This window comes from Hypanus sabinus, chromosome 10 (genome assembly GCF_030144855.1).
Source record: "Hypanus sabinus isolate sHypSab1 chromosome 10, sHypSab1.hap1, whole genome shotgun sequence".
NCBI classification, from domain to species: domain Eukaryota; kingdom Metazoa; phylum Chordata; class Chondrichthyes; order Myliobatiformes; family Dasyatidae; genus Hypanus; species Hypanus sabinus.
In genome coordinates, this window is record NC_082715.1 from 75,362 (window position 1) to 96,126 (window position 20,765).

At 42.8% G+C, this 20,765-nt stretch overlaps 1 protein-coding gene across 1 annotated transcript; it reads left to right on the forward strand.

Annotated features, from left to right (window-relative positions):
- Positions 1 to 4,761: 4,761 nt before the first annotated feature.
- LOC132400425 (zinc finger protein 420-like) lies at positions 4,762 to 20,562 on the forward strand. Its single transcript, XM_059981363.1, has 2 exons — positions 4,762 to 4,814; positions 14,500 to 20,562. Exon 2 carries the CDS (start codon positions 15,201 to 15,203, stop codon positions 16,971 to 16,973), a length of 1,773 nt encoding a protein of 590 aa, XP_059837346.1. The 5' UTR covers positions 4,762 to 4,814; positions 14,500 to 15,200; the 3' UTR covers positions 16,974 to 20,562.
- Positions 20,563 to 20,765: the final 203 nt, after the last annotated feature.

The following is a 20,765-nucleotide window of genomic DNA, read 5'->3' on the forward strand; positions in this document are numbered from 1 at the left end:
CTTGTATTTTCTCTCCATTTAGAAAATAGTCATCCCTCTCATTTCTTCTACCAAAGTGCATGACCATACACTTCCCGACATTGTATTCCATCTGCTATTTCTTTACCCTTCTCCTCCTAATACGCTTAAGTCTGCCTGCGGCCTCTCTTTCCTCAAAACTACCTGTCTCTCTACCTATTTTCATGTCGTCGGCAAACTTTGGAAAAGAGCCATCAATGCCATCATCCAAATCATTGGCATATAATGTAAAAAGAATTGATCCCAACACAGACCACCATGGAACACCACTAGCCACTGGCAGTCAACCAGAAAAAGCTTCCTTTATTCCCACTCTTTGCCTCCTGCCAATTAGCCATTGCTGCATTACCCTAACCCTAACCCTGCTAGAATTTTTCTTGTAATACCATGGGCTTGTAGCCAATGTTCCTTCTAATTTTTAGTAGTCAGTGCATGCAAAAATGACAAAAGTATGTGCACACCGAATGCACACATGGCACAGTTTATGTAGGTTTACAAAACATTTGACAAAAAACTGCACAGAATAACAACAAAATAACATACGTATTTAAGTCGCTCAGTTATTTTTTCTCTCTCCTGTCTTTGGCATTTACCCATTCTTTGTAAACTCTATCTGAACTAATAGACTTCTAATGGACTTCTATCCAATTGATAGTTTTTGATTCTTATTAACATATCCAAATGACATTCACCTAAATGGTTTCTCAGCTTGTTTTTGAGTTGATTCATTAGGCTAAAACCTTGCTCACAGTCTGCACTAGATGCAAGAAAGGTTCCCCCAATGTCCATCAACTATGCAAGGTCACAAAACTGTTCATTTCGAGGTACAAATGCCACCATTTGAGCAAAGTTTGAAATCAGTTTGGATTTAATTTTTTCTTGCACGGAAAATTTGAAATCATTAAACTGTCTAACTATTACAGTATTTTTAGCTAGAAAATCATGATATTTTAGACATAAGGCATTAACTTGTTCATTGCCAAATGTAAAGTCACAATCTGCAATTGCAGAGAAATCAAAAGCTGACCATTCTTGTACCTCATCTTCAGGAAACCTTTCTTAGAAACATAGAAAATAGGTGCAGGAGTAGGTCATTTGGCCCGTCAAGCCTGCACCACCATTCAGTATGATCATGGCTGATCATCCAACTCAGAACCCTGTACCTGCTTTCTCTCCATACCCCCGATCCCTTTAGCCACAAGGGCCATATCTAACTTCCTCTTAAATATAGCCAATGAACCGGCTTCAACTGTTTCCTGTGGCAGAGAATTCCAGAGATTCACCACTCTCTGTGTGAAGAAGTTTTTCCTCATCTCGGTCCTAAAAGGCTTCCCCTTTATCCTTAAACTGTGACCCTGCGTTCTGGACTTCCCCAACATCGGAAACAATCTTCCTGCATCTAGCCTGTCCAATCCCTTTAGAATGAACACAATCTTCTAAAAGAACACAAAGACTATTTATAAAAGTCAACAGTGAACTTGTATCTACTGTGACGTTTTCGGTGTAGCAGTTTCTACTATTTTGTTAAGCCATTCAACCTTAAACAAATTTGCAGTTCTTTTGCACTTCACGCCCTTTGCTTCTTTTGAATTCAACATAGTGAATCAATATTTTTTTCAATAAAAATTTGGTAAGCTATCTACAGGATTTGAAACAGATCTTTGTAAACTTTACGAAATAAATACTGTCCACCAAAGATGGCTACTGCTGTGATGCAACTGTACAAGCTGCAACAGGAAAGATGAGGTGACGTAAATTAGTGACGTGCATTGTGGTATTTGAAAAACCGACTAACTAGTTAACAGAAACATTTTGGTAAAAGATTATTTTCAATAAGTATAATTATTAATTGCTACATTATTTTAGGTAACTAACCTTCTGTGCGCACATTAGTTTCCTTTGTGCACTGGTTGAAAAACATGCGTGCACGTGCAGATGTGTACAGCTTAGAGGGAACATAGCTCGCAGCCTGTTAAGCAGCCTGATATGTGGCACCTTGTCAAAGGCCTTTTGAAAATCCAAGTACACAACATCAACTGATTCTCGTTTGTCTATCCTGCTTGCTATTTCTTCAAAGAATTCCAACAGATATGTCAGGCAAGATTTTCCCTTGAGGAAACCATGCTGACTACAGCCTATTTTATCATGCGCCTTAAAGTACCCTGAGACCTCATGCTTAATAATCGACTCCAACATCATCCTAACCATGAGGTCAGAATAACTGGCCTATGGTTTACTTCCTTAAAGAGAGGAGTTATATTTGTAATCTTCTAGTATTCCAGAACAATTTCAGAATCTAGTGATTCTTGCAACATGCCTCCATGTTCTTTTTAACCACCCCTTTCAGAACCCTGAGGTGTGCACCATCTGGTTCAGATGTCTTATCTATCTTCAGGCTTTTCAGTTTCCCAAGAACCTTATCTCTAGTAATGGTAACTTCACACACTTCAAGATCCCTGACTCCTGGTACTTCCACCATGCTACTAGTGTATTCTACAGTGAAGACAGATGCAAAATACTTATTTGATTAATCAGCCATTTCCTTGTTCCTAATTACTACCTCTCCAGTATTGTTTTTCAATGGTCTAATATCCACTCCTGCCTCTCTTTTACATTTTATGTTCCTGAGGAATCTTTTGGTATCCTTTTTAATATTATTGGCTAGCTTACTTTTGTATTCCATCTTTACCTTCTTAATGACTTTTTTGATTGACCTGTTCGATTTTAAAAGCTTCCCAATCCTCTAACTTTCTACTAATTTTTGCTCTATTACACAGTATGCTGTCTCTTTGGTTTTTATGTTGGCTTTGACCTCTCATGTTAGCATCTGTAGTGTCATGTTTCCTTTAGAATATGTCTTCCTCTTTGGGATGTATATTTCCTATGACTTAGGATTGCTTCCAGCCATTGCTGTTTGCTGTCATCCCTGCCTCTGTTCTTTTCCAATCAATTCTGGCCAACTCCTCCATCAGAATCAACCCTAACCCTAACCCTTATTATCACCAGCATGTGACTGAAATTTGTTAACTTAGCAGCAGCAGTTCAATACAATACATAATCTAGGAGAGAGAAAAAAATAAATAAAATAAAACATAATAATAATAGATTATTAAAAAATGTGCCAAGACAGAAATACTGTATATTACAAAAAGTGAGGTAGTGTCCAAAGCTTCAAAGTCCATTTAGAAATCAGATGCCAGGGATTCTCCAGCAGGCACTCATGGAGTGAGGTCAGCTTTGGATTCGCTCCATTACCTTTACTTTTTTTTAACGCATGATCACCCTTATTTAATCTATTCTTACCTACACTAGAAGACTTTTATTATTTCTTTTGAATTACCTTCGAGTTTGTACAGTGAATTTAGAAGATATGAGCGCAGAAATAGGTTTATGATCTAAAGGGCGAGAGCCTAAAAAACGGGAAAGATTCTGACGGCAACGGAAAGAAGAAAAAAGCTGAATCTAAGCATACTGTATTAACTTGTGGTATGATGTTGGATCTCTTAAATGTAAAATTTAATGAACAATGTCAAAGTATTAAAGAAGACTTAAAGTCATTCCAGGATTCTTTGGAATCGCTTGGTCTCGAAGGTAAACAGCATCAAACCAAAATCGCAGGTCTGCAAAACGATACTCGGAAGAGGGATTTGAAAATTGAGAATCTGGAACAAAAATTATCTTCGATGGTTAAACAGTTGGATACTTTTAAATCCAAGATTATAGGAGTACAGAGAAGAATTTTGAAGGGTCTCCTTTCTCGATATTCTCGGGGAGACCAATTATATGTAAGTTCTGTCCCTTGGATTAGGGTTAGGGTATGTTCCCTCCCCCCTACAGCACTTTGTATGTGCTGCTCTATATTTCCAGCATCTGCAGAATCTCATGTGGTTTCTATCTGCATTTGTAAATGGGTTGGACTTTGACATTTGGCACACAGAATACCATTGATTTTGAATGCCACAGAGACCAGGTTACTGGCATTGAACATCGCTCCATAGTGCAGAAGGGAAAGAGGGAGAAGAGGGAAGTGGTAGTGATAGGGGATTCAACAGTCAGAGGAACAGACAGGAGATTCTATGGACGTGAAATGAACACCTGAATGGAATGTGTCAGTGTCAGGGACACCTCTGATTGTGTCTGCAGGAGGGAGAGATGGAGTAGCCAAATTGGTACACATTAGTACCAATGACATCGGAAGGAAAAGCAAATATGTTCTGAACAGAGAATTTGGAGAGCTAAGCAGGAAGCTGGGCGTCCATTGAAAACAAAGATGCAGAGAGATTTCTTAAGCCAGAGTATGGTGAATGTGTGGAATTTATTACCACAGACAGCTATGGAGGCCAGGTTGTTGGGTGGTATTTAAGGCGGAGATTGATTGTCCACAGCATCAAGGGTTACAGGGATAAGGCATGGAATTGGGGCTGAGGAGGGGAGAGAAAGGGGTTCGCCATGATTGAATGACAGAGCAGATTCAGTGGGCCAAATGGCGCATTCTGCTCCGATGTCTTATGAATATTGAGTACATTGTTTTTGTGAGTTTGCTGCGTTAATGTAACTGCTGAGTGTTCTACAGAGAGAGAGAAAGAAACATTGACTGTTTTTGAATCTGTAGCATAGGGGAACCATTGGTTGCAGACACGTTACAGTACATGGCACCTTAGATACCCAGATGCCTCCACGCTTCAGAATTCGCTATCGGTGACCAGGCGATCAAATGCGCAGGCGTAAGGATCACATCGTTCCGGAAACTCGCACATGCGCTCAATGAACGGGAAACTTAAGAGGATCTACAGCAGGTAGGAACCGGGCTCCCAGCGGGGTTTCGTCGGCACCGGCGTCCTCACCGCGACTGAGTGACAATTGCTCTGAGCTCCGAACACACCGTGGCCCCACAAAACCCAGGCAGTCCGATCCTTTCCCTGTCTCTTAGCCCACGATTCGGCCTCGGGCCCCGAAGAGTTTTCCATTTTTGATCGGCTTGGCGCTATTTCCGCTAATGCGCATCGTTGGGTCGCTCGTTCGTGGGAGTTTCTGGGTAAAGAGGCAGCCATAGGTGACTTCACTAGCACTTTCCCTGACAGCCCGAGTCAGTTTGGAAGTGAAGGCGCGGGGAATGGGAGCGGATGATTCTCCCAGACACTGCCGAGCTCCATCTCTCTAAATCCAAGAACAAGGGCCATATCTAACCTTCCATATTCCTCTTAAATATATCCAATGAACCGGCCTCACCTGTTTCCTGTGGCAGAGAATTCCACAGATTCACCACTCTCTGTGTGAAGACGTTTTTCCTCATCTCGGTCCTAAAAGGCTTCCCCTTTATCGTTAAACTGTGACCCCTCTTTCTGGACTTCGCCAACATCGGAAACAATCTTCCTGCATCTAGTCTGCCCAATCCCTTTAGAAATTTATACGTTTCAATAAGATCACTCCTCAATCTTCTAAATTCCAGCGACAATAAGCCTAGTCAATCTAGTCTTTCTTCATGTGAAAGTCCTGCCATCCCAGGAATCAATCTGGTGAACCTTCTTTGTACTCCCTCTATGGCAAGAATGTCTTTCCTCAGAATAGGGGACCAAAACTGCACATAATACTCTAGGTGCGGTCTCACCAAGGCCTTGTACAACTGCAGTAGAACCTTCCTGCTCCTGTACTCGAATCCTTTTGCTATGAATGCCCACATACCATTTGCCTTTTTCACCACCTGCTGTACCTGCATGCCCACCTTCAATGACTGGTGTACAATGACACCCAGATCTCGTTGCACCTCCCCTTTTCCTAATTGGCCACCATTCAGATAATAATCTGTTTTCCTGTTCTTGCAACCAAAGTGGATAACCTCACATTTATCCACATTAAATTGCATCTGCCATGAATTTGCCCACTCACCTAATCTATCCAAGTCACCCTGCATCCTTTTAGCATCCTCCTCACAGCTAACACCGCCGCCCAGCTTCATGTCATCCGCAAACTTGGAGATGCTGCATTTAATTCCCTCGTCTAAATCATTAATATATATTGTAAACAACTGGGGTCCCAGCACTGAGCCTCGTGGTACCCCACTAGCCACTGCCTGCCATTCTGAAAAGGTCCCGTTTACTCCCAATATTTGCTTCCTGTCTGCCAACCAATTCCCTATCCACATCAATACCATACCCCCAATACCGTGTGCTTTAAGTTTGCACACTAATCTCCTGTGTGGGACCTTTGTAAAAAGCCTTTTGAAAATCTAAATATACCACATCCACTGGCTTTCCCCTATCCATTCTACTAGTTACATCTTCAAAAAATTCTGTAAGATTTGTCAGACATGATTTTCCTTTCACAAATCCATGCTGACTTTGTCCAATGATTTCACTGCTTTCCGAATGTACTGTTATCACATCTTTGATAACCGACTCTAGCATCTCCCAGATGTATGGATGGGCCAGGGTCATAAGATATCAGAGGAATTGAGACAGATTGACATTAGGAAAGAAACTGTGATGAGTAGACTGGTAGGACTGAAGGCTAATAAATCCCCGGGTCCAGATGGTCTGCATCCGAGGGTTCTAAAAGAGGTGGCTCAGGATTTTCCAATGTTCCTCAGACACAGGATCAGTTCCTGAAGATTGGAGAGTGGCTAATGTTGTCCCACTTTTCAAGAAGGGAGGGAAGGAGAAAACGGAGAACTATCGCCCTGTTAGCCTAACGTCAGTCGTGGGGAAGATGCTTGAGTCCATTATTAAGGACAAAATAGTGGCACATCTAGATGGCAGTAATAGGATTAGGCTGAGTCAGCATGGATTTACCAAGGGCAAATCATGCTTGACTAATCTGTTGGAGTTTTTTGAGGGTGTAACAAGGATGTTAGATGAGGGTAAGCCAGTGGATGTTGTGTACCTAGATTTTCAGAAGGCATTCGATAAGGTGCCACATAGGAGATTGGTGAGTAAAATCAGAGCTCATGGCATTGGGGGCAGGGTTTCAACATGGATAGAAAACTGGTTGGCAGATAGAAAGCAAAGGGTAGCAGTGAATGGGTGTTTCTCAGACTGGCTGGAGGTGACTAGTGGGGTACCACAGGGCTCTGTATTGGGACCACAGCTCTTTACGATTTATGTCAATGATTTAGATGAGGGCATTGAAAACTATATCAGCAAGTTTGCTGACGATACTAAACTGGGTGGCAGTGTGACATGTGAAGAAGACGTTAGGAGAATACAGGGAGACTTGGATAGGCTGAGTGAGTGGGCAGATACTTGGCAGATGTCATTCAATGTGAATAATTGTGAAGTTATCCACTTTGGAAGCAGGAACAAGAGGGCAGAGTATTGTCTGAACGGTGTCGAGTTAGGTAAGGGAGAAATGCAAAGAGACCTAGGAGTCCTAGTTCACCAGTCAATGAAGGTGAATGAGCAAGTGCAACAGGCAGTGAAGAGGGCAAATGGAATGTTGGCCTTTGTTACAAGGGGAATTGAATACAAGAGCAAGGATGTTCTTTTGCATTTGTACAGGACCCTGGTGAGACCACACCTGGAATATTGTGTACAGTTTTGGTCTCCAGGTTTAAGGAAGGACATTCTGGCAATTGAGGAAGTGCAGCGTAGATTCACTAGGTTGATTCCTGGGATGGCAGGGCTGTCTTACGCAGAGAGATTGGGCTTGTACATGCTGGAATTGAGGAGATTGAGAGGGGATCTGATTGAAACGTTTAAGATAATTAAAGGATTTGATAGGATTGAGGCAGGAAATATGTTCCAGATGTTGGGAGAGTCCAGTACCAGAGGGCATGGATTGAGAATAAGAGGTCAGTTATTTAAAACAGAGTTGAGGAAGAGCTTCTTCTCCCAGAGAGTTGTGGAGGTGTGGAATGCACTGCCTCGGAAGACGGTGGAGGCCAATTCTCTGGATGCTTTCAAGAAGGAGCTGGATAGATATCTGATGGATAGGGGAATCAAGGGATATGGGGACAAGGCAGGGACTGGGTATTGATAGTGAATGATCAGCCATGAACTCAGAATGGCGGTGCAGACTCGAGGGGCCGAATGGTCTACTTCTGCACCTATTGTCTATTGTCTATCTTCCCCACCACCGATGTCAGGCTAACTGGTCTATAATTACCTGGTTTTTCTCTCCCTGCTTTTTTAAAAAGTGGGGTTACATTAGCCACCCTCCAATCCTCAGGAACTAATCCAGAATCTAAGGAGTTTTGAAAAATTATCACGAATGCATCCACTATTTCTTGGGTTACTTCCTTAAGCACTCTGGGATGCAGACTATCTGGCCCCAGGGATTTATCTGCCTTTAATTCCTTCAATTTACCTAACACCACTTCCCTACTAACATGTATTTCCCACAGTTCCTCCATCTCACTAGACCGTCAGTCCCCTACTGTTTTTGGAAGATTATTTATGTCCTCCATAGTGAAGACAGAACCAAAGTAGTTATTCAATTGGTCTGCCATGTCCTTGTTCCCCATGATCAATTCACCAGTTTCTGACTGTAAGGGACCTACATTTGTCTTAACCAATCTTTTTCTTTTCACATATCTATAAAAGCTTTTACAGTCAGTTTTTATGTTCCCTGCCAGCTTTCTCTCATAATCTTTTTTCCCTTTCCTAATAAGCCCTTTGTCCTCCTCTGTTGGTCTCTGAATTTCTCCCAGTCCTCAGTTGTGCAGCTTTTTCTGGCTAATTTATATGTTTCTTCTTTGGACTTGATACTATCCCTAATTTCCCTTGTCAGCCATGGGTGCACTACCTTCCCTGGTTTATTCTTTTGTCAAACTGGGATGAACAATTGTTGTAGTTCATCCATGTGATCTTTAAATGCTTGCCATTGCATATCCACCGTCAACCCTTTAAGTATCATTTGCCAGTCTATCTTAGCTAATTCATGTCTCATACCTTCAAAGTTACCCTTCTTAAGTTCAGAACCTTTGTTTCTGAAATAAACTATGTCACTCTCCATCTTAATGAAGAATACCACCATATTATGGTCACACTTACCCAAGGGGCTGCGCACGACAAGATTGCTAACTAACCCTTCCTCATTGCTCAATACCCAATCTAGAATGGCCTGCTCTCTGGTTGGTTCCTCAACATGTTGGTTCAGAAAACCATCCCGCATACATTCCAAGAAATCCTCTTCCTCAGCACCCTTACCAATTTGGTTCACCCGATATATGTAGATTGAAATCACCCATTATAACTACTGTTCTTTTATTGCACGCATTTCTAATTTCCTGTTTAATGCCATCCCCAACCTCACTACTACTGTTAGGTGGCCTGTACACAACTCCCACCAGCATTTTCTGTCCCTTAGTGTTATGCAGCTCTACCCATATCGATTCCACATCCTCCAGGCTAATGTCCTTCCTTTCTGTTGTGTTAATCTCCTCTCTAACCAGCAATGCTACCCCACCTCCTTTTCTTTCCTGTCTATCCCTCCTGAATGTTGAATATCCCTGGATGTTGAGCTCCCATCCTTGGTCACCCTGGAACCATGTCTCTGTGATCCCAACTATATCATATTCATTAATAAGAATCTGCACATTCAATTCATCCACCTTTTTACGAATGCTCCTTGCATTGACACATAAAGTCTTCAGGCTTGTTTTTACAACACTCTGAGCCCTTATACAATTATGTTGAAAAGTGGCCCTTTTTGATTTTTGCTCCGGATTTGACTGACTGCCACTTTTACTTTTCACCTTCCTACTTTTTGCTTCTACCCTTATTTTACACCCCTGTCTCTCTGCACTTGTTCCCATCCCCCTGCCACATTAGTTTAAATCCTCCTGAACAGCAGTAGCAAACGCTCCCCTCAGGACATTGGTTCCAGCCCAGGTGCAGACCGACCTGTTTATACCCATCCCACCTCCCCCAGAACTGGTTCCAATGCCCCAGAAATTTGAATCCCTCCCCCTTGCACCATTTTTCAAGCCACGTATTCATCTGAAATATCCTCCTATTTCTACGCTGACTAGCACGTAGCACTGGTAGTAATCCAGAGATTATTACCGACCTGTTTATACCCATCCCACCTCCCCCAGAACTGGTTCCAATGCCCCAGAAATTTGAATCCCTCCCCCATGCACCATTTTTCAAGCCACGTATTCATCTGAAATATCCTCCTATTTCTACGCTGACTAGCACGTAGCACTGGTAGTAATCCAGAGATTATTACCTTTGTGGCCCTACTTTTTAGTTTATCTCCTAACTCCCTAAATTCACCTTGTAGGACCTCATCCCATTTTTTACCTATATCGTTGGTACCTATGTGCACCACGTCCACTGGCTGTTCACCCTCCCATTCCAGAATGTCCTGCAGTCACTCAAAGAGACATCCTTGACCCTTGCACCAGGAAGGCAACATATCATCCCAGAGTCTCGTTTGAAGCCGCAGAAACGCCTATCTATTCCCCTTAAAATTGAATCCCCTATCACTATAGCTCTCCCACTCCATTTCCTTCCCTCCTGTGCCATGAACTTGGCTGCTGCTGCCTTCCCCTGATGAGACATCTCCCCCAACAGTATCCAAAATAGTATATCTGTTTAGGAGGGAGATGACCTCAGGGGACTCCTGCACTACCTGCCTACTGCTACGCTGTCGAGTGGCCACCCCTTCCCTTTTTGTCTGTGCAGCCTTTACCCGTGGTGTGGCCAACTCACTGAACGTGCTATTCATGACTTTCTCAGCATCATGGATGCTCCAGTATGAATCCAATCGCAGCTCTAGCCGCTCAATGCAGTCTGCCTGAAGCTGCAGCTGGACACACTTCCTGCACACATAGTCGTCAGGGACACTGGAAGTATCCCTGATTTCCCACGTGCTGCAGGATGAACAAACCACGGGGCCGAGCTCAGCTGTCATGACCTACCCAATACGTTGCCTTGGAGTCTGTCAAATGTGTTCAAGAAAGTTTTCTAAATCAATATATAGAGGTACCTACAAGAGAGGATGCAATACTTGATCTCCTATTAGGGAACCAGACAGGTCAGGTGTAACATTTGGGTCCAGTGACCATTATATCATTAGTTTCAAGTTAATTATGGATGAGGATAGGTCTGCTCCTTGAGTTGAGGTTCTAAATTGGGGAAGGGTCAATTTTGTGGAAATGAGAAAGGATCTAGGAAGAGTGGATTGGGATAAGTTGTTTTCTGGCAAGGATGTGTTCAGTAAGTGGAAGGCCTTCAAAGGCAAAATTTTGAGAGTGCAGAGTTTGCATGTTCCTGCCAGGATTAAAGGCAAAGTTAACAAATATAGGGAACCTTGGTTTTCGAGGGATATTGGCGATTTGGTTAAGAAAGAGAGAGAGGTGTATAGCAGGTATACACAACAAAGAACAAATGAGGTACTTGAGTATAGAAAATGCAAGAAAATACTAAAGAAGGAAATCAGGAAGGCAAAAAGAAGAAATGAGGTTGCTTTGGCAGATAATGTGAAGGTAAACCTGAAGGGTTTCTGCAAGTATATTAAGAGTAAAAGGATAGTAAGGGACAAAATTGGTCCCCCAGAAGATCAGAATGGTCGTCCATGTGTGGAACTGCACAAGATGTGGGGGAGATCTTAAACAGTTTTTTTTTGCATCATTATTTACTCAGGAAACTGGCATAGCATATATGGAAGGAAGGAAAATAAGCAGTAGTGTCATGGAGCATATAGAGATTAAAGAAGAGGTGGTGCTTGCTGCTTTACAGCGAATAAAGGTAGATAAATCCCCCGGGCCTGACATGATATTTCCTCGGACCTTGAGAAAGACTAGTGTAGAAATTGCAGGGCCCTGGCAGAAATATTTAAAATGTCCTTAGCCATGGGTGCAGTGCGGGAGGATTGGAGGGTAACTCATGTTGTTCTGTTGTTTAAAAAAGGCTCCAAAAGTAAACCAGGTAATTACAGGCAGGTGAGCCTGACATCAACAGTAGGTAAATTATTGGAAAGTGTTCTGAGAGACAGACAGACAGACACACTTTATTGATCCCGACAGAAATTGGATTTTGTTACAGTCGCACCAACCAAGAATAGTGTAGAAATATAGCAATATAAAACCATAAATAATTAAATAATAATAAGTAAGTTATGCCAAGTGGAAATAAGTTCAGGTCCAGCCTATTGGCTCAGAGATTGGATATACAAGTATTTGGACAGCCAAGGGCTGATTAAGCATAGTCAGCATGGCTTTGTGTGTGGTAGATCGTGTTTAACGAATCTTGTAGAGTTTTTCGAGGAGGTTACCAAGAAGGTAGCTGAAGGAAAGGCTATGGATGTTATTTACATGGACTTTAGGAAAGCCTTTGACAAGGTCCCACATGGGAGGTTAATTCAGAAGGTTCAGACACTAGGTATCCATGGAGAGGTTGTTAACTGGATTCACAATTGGCTCTGTGGGAGAAAACAGAGTGGTAGTGGATGGTTGCTTCTCAGACTGGAGGCCCGTGACTAGTGGTGTGCCTGGGATCATTGTTGTTTGTTGTCTATATCAATGATCCAGATGATAATATGGTAAATTGGATCAGCAAGTTTGCTGATGACACTAAGATTGGAGGTGCTGTGGACAGTGAGGAAGGCTTTCAAAGCTTGCAGAGGGATGTGGACCAACTGGAAAAATGGGCCAGAAAATGGCAGATGGAATTTAATGCAGACAAGTGTGAGGTGTTGCATTTTGGAAGAACAAATCAAGGTAGGACATACACAGTAAATGGTAGGGCACTGAGGAGTGTGGAGGAACAAAGGGATCTGGGAGTTTCCCTGAAAGTGGCGTCACAGGTAGACAGGGTTGTAAAGAAGGCTTTTGGCATCCTGGCATTCATAAATCAAAGTATTGGGTATAGGAGTTGGGATGTTATGCTGAGGTTGTATAAGACATTGGTGAGGACAAATTTGGACTGTTGTGTGCAATTCTGGTCACCTAATTATAGGAAGGATATCAGTAAGATTGAAAGGGTGCAGAGGATGTTACCCGGTCTTCAGGAGTTGAGTTACAGGGAAAGATTGAACAGGTTAGGACTTTATCCCTTGGAGCGTAGAGGAATGAGGGGAGATTTGATAGAGGTTTGCAAAATTATGAGGGGTATAGACAGAGTAAATGTGAGTAAGCTCTTTCCAGTTAGATTAGGAGAGATAAATAGGAGAGGACACGGCTTTAGGGTGAAAGGGGAAAGGTTTAGGGGGAACTTCACTCAGAGAGTGGTGGGAGTGTGGAACGAACTGCCATCTGACATGGTAAATGCAGAGTCACTCCTTAAGTTTTAAGAATAAATTGGATAGATTCATGGATGGGAGATGTCTGGAGGGTTTTGGACTGGGTGCAGGTCAATGGGACTAGTGGAATAAAGTTTTGGCACAGACTAGAAGGGCCAAATGGCCTGTTTTCTGTGCTGTAGTGCTCTGTGGTTCTTAGAGTATGTTTTTCAGTGTTTGAAAATGTCAAGTAGTAGAACGAGGTCCTTTTTTCATCTTTAGTTCTTGAGAAAATACATTTGTTCTACCTCCTTTTGTTTTGGACCTTTCTACCCATGAAAACTTGTTTTGTACTATTCTGTCTGGGTATATAATGATACCAAACTCCTTTGTCCTGGATAAAAAGTGACCTGTAGCTTTCACATCACAAAATTGGCACACTCCAATTAGAAAGATGACTGACCTCCCCTTCATGTTTATTAGCATTGCCATTGTTGAGTTCACCAATGTCAATCACCTGGGGGGAGGGATCAGAGTGATTAAAAATCCCCTGGATCAGACATGTAATAATAAGTGATCTTGGTAGCACTGTGGGACATGATCAGAACTTGAAATAATGCTAATAGAGAGAGACCAACTGAGCCGAGTCACAGATTGGTGAAGGGCAATACAACACACACAAAATGCTGAAGGAACTCAGTAGGCCAGGCAGTATCTAGGAAAAAGTTGATGTTTTGGGCCTAAACCTTTTGGCAGAACTTGAGAAAAAATAATGTTTTTTTTTCTCTCTCCAGTCCTGCCGAAGGGTTTTGGCCCAAAACGTTAACTGTACTCTTCTTAGATGCTGCTTGGCCTGCTGAGTCCCTCTAGCATTTTCTGTATATTACTCAGATTTCCAGCATCTGCAGATTTTTGCTTTGTTTACTCTTCTGCTGCAGATAGAAATACAGTCAGAGAATTTGATGGTCATTCAGGATGTCTAATCCATGCCCAGTTAGAGGATGAGAAGTTCCTCCAATTTGAGTTGAACACTGTAAAATTTGATATCAGAGCTCACCACAGACTAAAATCTCACCTGAAATATTGTCCTTCACTCATTGATGTCTTTTGTAAATATTTTTACAGGCTAGCAGCAGCAGACAATTTGTGTATGGGAATCTCAAACACATTAGTTTTGCCGTTGCTGTCCAGATATTTAAAAAGTGACCATAAATTTGTTTTGCAACATCAATATATCTGTTGTTAATTTTTGAAGATGAAGATATATCTCAGCTGAAAACATGTTTTGTCCCTGAAATGCATTTTTCTGTTCTTCCTCAGTGTAATCCACTGGAACCAGGGAACTGAGAACACACCAGCATTTATTCACTAGAGATCAGTTCTTCAACTGCATTCATTGTGCAAGGGGCATCTGATTTTCTGAATTGCCAGAGAATTGATCGCAGTTAGATACCATTCTCCTTCTCTCAGTGTGGGAAAGAATTCAGTCGTAGCCTACCCGCTGTGTGTGTGGGAGCAGATCTACTTAGTCATCCAGCCTGAAGATACATCAGCACATTCACACCATAGTGAGATGTTCCACTTGTTTTGACTGTGGGAAGTGATTAATTTTGTCATCAAAGTTAAAAGTATATCAGAAAATTCACCAGTGAGAAGACATTGACCTGGTCAGATTGTGGGAAGAGATTCAGTCACTTGTCCCACAGCAGACACTGTTCTGTAATGTGGGAAGAACTTCACTCAGTCATCTAGTCTGCTAGCACATGAGTGAGTTCACACTCGGTAGACTACTTCTGCACTAAATGTGGGAAGAGAGTCACTCAATAATCACATCTACTGACACACCAGTCAGTTCACATTGAGGACAGCCCATCTACCTGCTAAGACTGGATAGGCATACATAAAATCATCCAACTTACAGAGACACCACTGAGCTCATACGAGAGACAATTCATCTGTGCTGTGTGGAAAGGGATTCATTCAGTCATCTGAACTATTGGCAACCAGTTTGTACTGGGGAGATGCTGTTCACCTGCTCTGAATGTGGGAAGGCATTCACACACTCATCCACCCTACAGAGACACCAGCGAGTTCACACCGGGGAGAAACCATTCACCTGCTCAGAATGTGGGAAGGGATTCACTCAGTCGTCCACCCTTGTGTTGCACTACCAAGTTCATACTGGGGAGAGACCGTTCACCTGCTCTGAATGCGGGAAAGGGTTTGCTCGGTCATTTCAACTGAAGGAACATCAGCGGGTACACACCGGAGAGAGGCCATTCACCTGCTCAGACTGTGGGAGAAAATTCACTCGGTCATCTGACTTGAAAGAACATCAGCGAGTACACACTGGAGAGAGGCCATTCTGTTGCTCAGACTGTGGGAAGGGATTCACTCGGTCATCTCACCTATTGGCACACCAGACAGTTCACACTGGAGAGAGGCCATTCAACTGCTTTGAATGTGGGAAGGGATTCACTCAGTCATCTCAGCTGAATGAACATCAGCGAATTCACACTGGGGAGAAACCATTCACCTGCTCAGACTGTGGAAAGGGATTCACTCAGTCATCTTACTTAAAAATACATCAGCGAGTTCACACTGGAGAGAGGCCGTTCACCTGCTCTGACTGTGGGAAGGGATTCACTCGGTCATCTCAACTGAATGAACATCAGCGAGTTCACACTGGGGAGAAACCGTTCTTCTGCTCAGATTGCGGGAAGCAATTCACTCGGTCATCTGACTTGAAAGTACATCAACGAATACACACTGGGGAGAGGCCGTTCACTTGCTCAGACTGTGGGAAGGGATTCACTCAGTCATCCACACTGCAGAGGCACCAGCGAGTTCACACTGGGGAGAAACCATTCACCTGCTCAGACTGTGGGAAGGGATTCACTCAGTCATCTCAACTCAATGAACATCAGAGAATTCACACTGGAGAGAAGCCGTTCACCTGCTCAGACTGTGGGAAAGGATTTACTCGGTCATCTCAACTAAATGAACATCAGCGAGTTCACACTGGAGAGAAACTTTTCATCTGCTCAGAGTGTGGGAAGGAATTCATGCGGTCATCTGACTTGAAAGTACATCAGCGAGTTCACACTGGGGAGAGGCCATTTACCTGCTCTGAATGTGGGAAGGCATTCACACACTCATCCACACTACAGAGACACCAGCGAGTTCACACCGGGGAGAAACCATTCACCTGCTCAGACTGTGGAAAGGGATTCACTCAGTCATCTCAACTGAACGAACATCAGCGGGTACACACTGGAGAGAGGCCGTTCACCTGCTCAGACTGTGGGAAGGAATTCACTCGGTCATCTGACTTGAAAGTACACTTGCGAGTTCACACTGGGGAGAAACCGTACACTTGTTCAGACTGTGGGAAGGAATTCACTCGGTCATCTGACTTGAAAGTACATCAGCGAGTACACACTGGAGAGAGGCCATTCACCTGCTCAGAGTGTGGGAAGGGATTCACTCGATCATCTCTACTGAAGGAACATCAGCGAGTACACACTGGAGAGAGGCCGTTCATCTGCTCTGAGTGTGGGAAGGGATTCACTCAATCAGTCCACTTGCAGATACATCACTGGGTTCACACTGGGGAGAGGCCATTCACCTGCACTGTATGTGGGAAGGGATTCACTCAGTCATCCACTCTTGTGTCGCACTATCGAGTTCACACTGGAGAGAAACCATTTATCTGCTCTGAATGTGGGAAGAGATTCAGTCAATCATCCAAACTTGTGTTACACTACCGAGTGCACACTAGTGAAAATGTTTAATTAAGCTGCAGGATGGATGTTTAATCCAGAGGCAAGTTCAAAAGTGACTTGTTGTCGAAGTCTGCGATTATAGCTGGTACTCATCATACCCAGTTCTGCACCCTGGTCACTGGGCACGGGAGAGTTTCTTCTGCTGATGTTCACCTTTTATTCAAAGATTCAAAGTGCATTTATTGCCAAAGAATGTATAAATAATACAACCTTCAGATTTGTTTGCTTGTTTGCAAAGCAAGAAACCTGAAAGAACCAAATTAAAAAAAATAAGGCCAAGGCCCCAGTGCCCACAGAGAAAAAGAAAAAAAACCACAAATCATGCAACAACAATAGCATTCTGAATCAAATTGAGTCCTTGGATCCAAATTCCCAGAGCAGCCTGGAATTGCCCCAAAGCCCCGATACTCAGTTCATCATATTAGCAGGCAAATCGTTGCAAAGTTTGCAGACATGAACTTTCGCAGCCTTGGCATTATGGAGAGAGGAGCCCCCAGACTATCTGGGCCAGCATTTAAATTGTCCAAACCTCACACTAGGGACCTAGCCCTGCTGCGGTGATTCACTTCAGGCTTAGATTTCATAGGACTGGAATTTAATATGGACTGGATCTGTGAGAAATAAATCATAGAACATAGAAGGCCCTACGGCCCATAATACTGTGCTGAACATGTACTTACTTTAGAAATTACCTAGGGTTACCCATAGCCATCTATTTTTCTAAGCTCCAAGTACCTATCCAAGAGTCTCTTAAAAGACCCTATTGTATCTGCCTCCATCACCGATGCCGGCCGCCTATTCCACGCACTCACCACTGTTTAAAAAAAACTTACCCTTACATCTCCTCTGTACCTGCTTCCAAGCACCTTAAAATTATGCCCTTTCATGTTAGCCATTTCAGCCCTGGGAAAAAGGCTCTGACTATCCACACGATCAGTGCCTCTTATCATCTTATACACCTCTCATCCTCTTGACACTCCAAGGAGAAAAGGCTAAGTTCACTCAACCTATTCTCATAAGTCATGATCCCCAATCCTTGTAAATCTCCTCTGCACCCTTTCTATAGTTTCCACATCCTTCCAGTAGTGAGGTGACCAGAACTGAGCACAGAACTTTATGTGAGTTCTGACCAGGGTCCTATATAGTGTAACATTACCTCTTGGCTCTTGAACTCAATCCCATGGTTGATGAAAGCCAATACACTGTATGCCTTCTTAACCACAAAGTCAACCTGTGCAGCAGCTTTGAGTTTCCTATGGACTTGGTTCCCAAGATCCCTCTGATCCTTCACACTGCCAAGTCTTACCATTAATATTACATTCTGCCATCAAATTTGACCTACCAAAATAGACTACCTTATGCTTATCTGGGTTGAACTCCATCTGTCACTTCTCAACCCAGTTTTGCATCCTATTGATGTCCCGCTGTAACCTTTAACAGCCCTCCACACCATGCAACCTTTGTGTCATCAGCAAATTTAATAACCATCCCTCCACTCCCTCATCCAGGTCATTTATAAAAATCACAAAGAGAAGGGGTTCTAGAACAGATCAGTGAGGCACACCACTGGTCACCAACCTCCATGCAGAATATGATGCGTCTACAACCACCCTTTGCCTTCTGTGGGCAAGCCAATTCTGATTCCATAAAGCAAGGTTCCCATGGATCACATGCCTGCTTACTTTCTCAATAAGCCTTGTATGGGGTACCTTATCAAATGCCTAGCTGAAATCTATATACACTACACCTACTGCTTAACCTACATGAATTTATTTACTCACATCCTCAAAAAATTCAATCAGGCTCATAAGGCAAGACCTGCCTTTGACAAAGCTATGCTGACTATTCCTAATCATATTTTGCTTCACCAAATGTTCATAAATCCTGCCTCTCAGGATCTTCTCCATCAACTTACCAACTACTGAAGTAAGCCTCACTAGTCTTTCATTTCCTGGGCTATCGCTACTCCTTTTCCTGAATAAGAGAACAACGTCTGCAACCCTCCAATCCTCTGGAACTTCTCCCATCTCCATTGATGATGCAAAGATCATTGCCAGAGACTCAGCAATCTCCTCCTCCCTCGCCTCCCACAGTAGCCTGCAGTATATCTCATCCGGTCCTGGTGACTTATCAAACTTGATGCTTTCCAAAAGCTCCAGCACATCCTCTTTCTTAATATCTATATGCCCAAGCTTTGCAGTCTGCTGCAAGTCATTCCTAATCGCCAAGGTCCTTTTCTGTCGTGAATACTGAAGCAAAATATTCATTAAGTACCTCCGTTACCTCATCCGGTTTCATACACACTTTTGCACTGCCACACTTGATAGGTCCTATTCTCCGACGTCTTATCCTCTTGCTCTTTACATACTTGTAAAATGCCCCTGGGGGTTTTCCTTAATCCTGCTCACCAAGGCCTTCTCACGGCCCCTTCTGGCTCTCTTAATTTCATTCTTAAGCTCCTTCGTGCTAGCCTTATAATTTTCTGGATCTCTATCATTCCCCAGCTTTTTGAACCTTTTTTCGTCTCTCAAATCTCTTTGCCAAGGATGAATGACATTGTTAGTTAACTTCCTTATTCCCTGTTCAATTCAACATTACGCACATTTCTGCTGCTTCTAAAGGGTTGTGGGTTTCAAGCTGGGTTGTTAAAATACATCACTCTTCTCTAAAGTCTTAAAGCTAAATGGGGACTAGTGGAGCAGGGTCAGAAACCAGAGACACATTAGCACCGAGCAGAGTTTGGGGCACTGGACAGTGGTAGTCGAAAAAGCATGAGGAGAAAGGAAACGATATGGTCTTTTGAGAGACTCCTGGAATAGGTACATGGAGCTTAGGACAGTAGAGGGCTATGGGTAACCCTAGGTAATTTCTAAGGTAAGGACATGTTTGGCTTTGTGGGCCGAAGGGCCTGTATGGTGTTGTAGGTTTTCTATGTTTCTATGAAACAAAGCTGGTGGGGGGGTGTGATGATGAATGACAGAGTAGCAAGATATGGAAGGTGATTGATAGACAAAAAAAAGTTGATTTTGACTGTTGACACACTGCCTGTTGACATTAAGTATATTACTTGTGCCTGCTTGCTGTGTTAAACTTGTTGCTGAGTTCTGAAAAATATTGACTGGATTGTTGCCTCTTGGGTAAACACTTTCAGTGGCATTGTTCTTACCCAGAAATCTTTGTGTCACGATGTGTTATTACTGTGAATTGAGCGCACAGGTGCCGAGAGTCTTGGATCTAACTGCTTAATTTTAATTGTCAATTTCTTTGCAGTTTAACAATTAATTATCTGCTATATATTTCGTAGCCTTTGTTTGCATGACAATTTAATTTGCCTCTGGTGCTATGCAAAGTATAATTCTGGAGCTTCTTTGTACTTCGTTAATTGAATAAATGTTTTCGTTTTTGGTTAATTTTTATTGTAGTGTTCACTAAGTACTTTTTAATGGATTATTGTTATCTCTGGATTTAAATAGATCTTTTATCTTTTGGTAGAAAAGTGGCTGTTTTATGTTCAGCACCATCTTTAATTCCTTCTTCATGTAATAGACCCTGCCACTGTTCTGTTCCTGCTCTGAAACCTTTTAATAAAATGATTGTGAAGTAACAAGTTTTATGCCTCACTTCTGACTTCTAAGAGAACCTTGGTTTAAACACCAAAGTTCATCAATTGGCATAGTGGGCAGGATTTAGAGCTTGGAACAATCCAAAAAAGTAGTAATGACTTCAATGTCCATGTAGAAATTGGATGGCAAAGGGGAAGAAGCTGTTCCTGAATAGTTGAGTGTGTGCCTTCAGACTTCT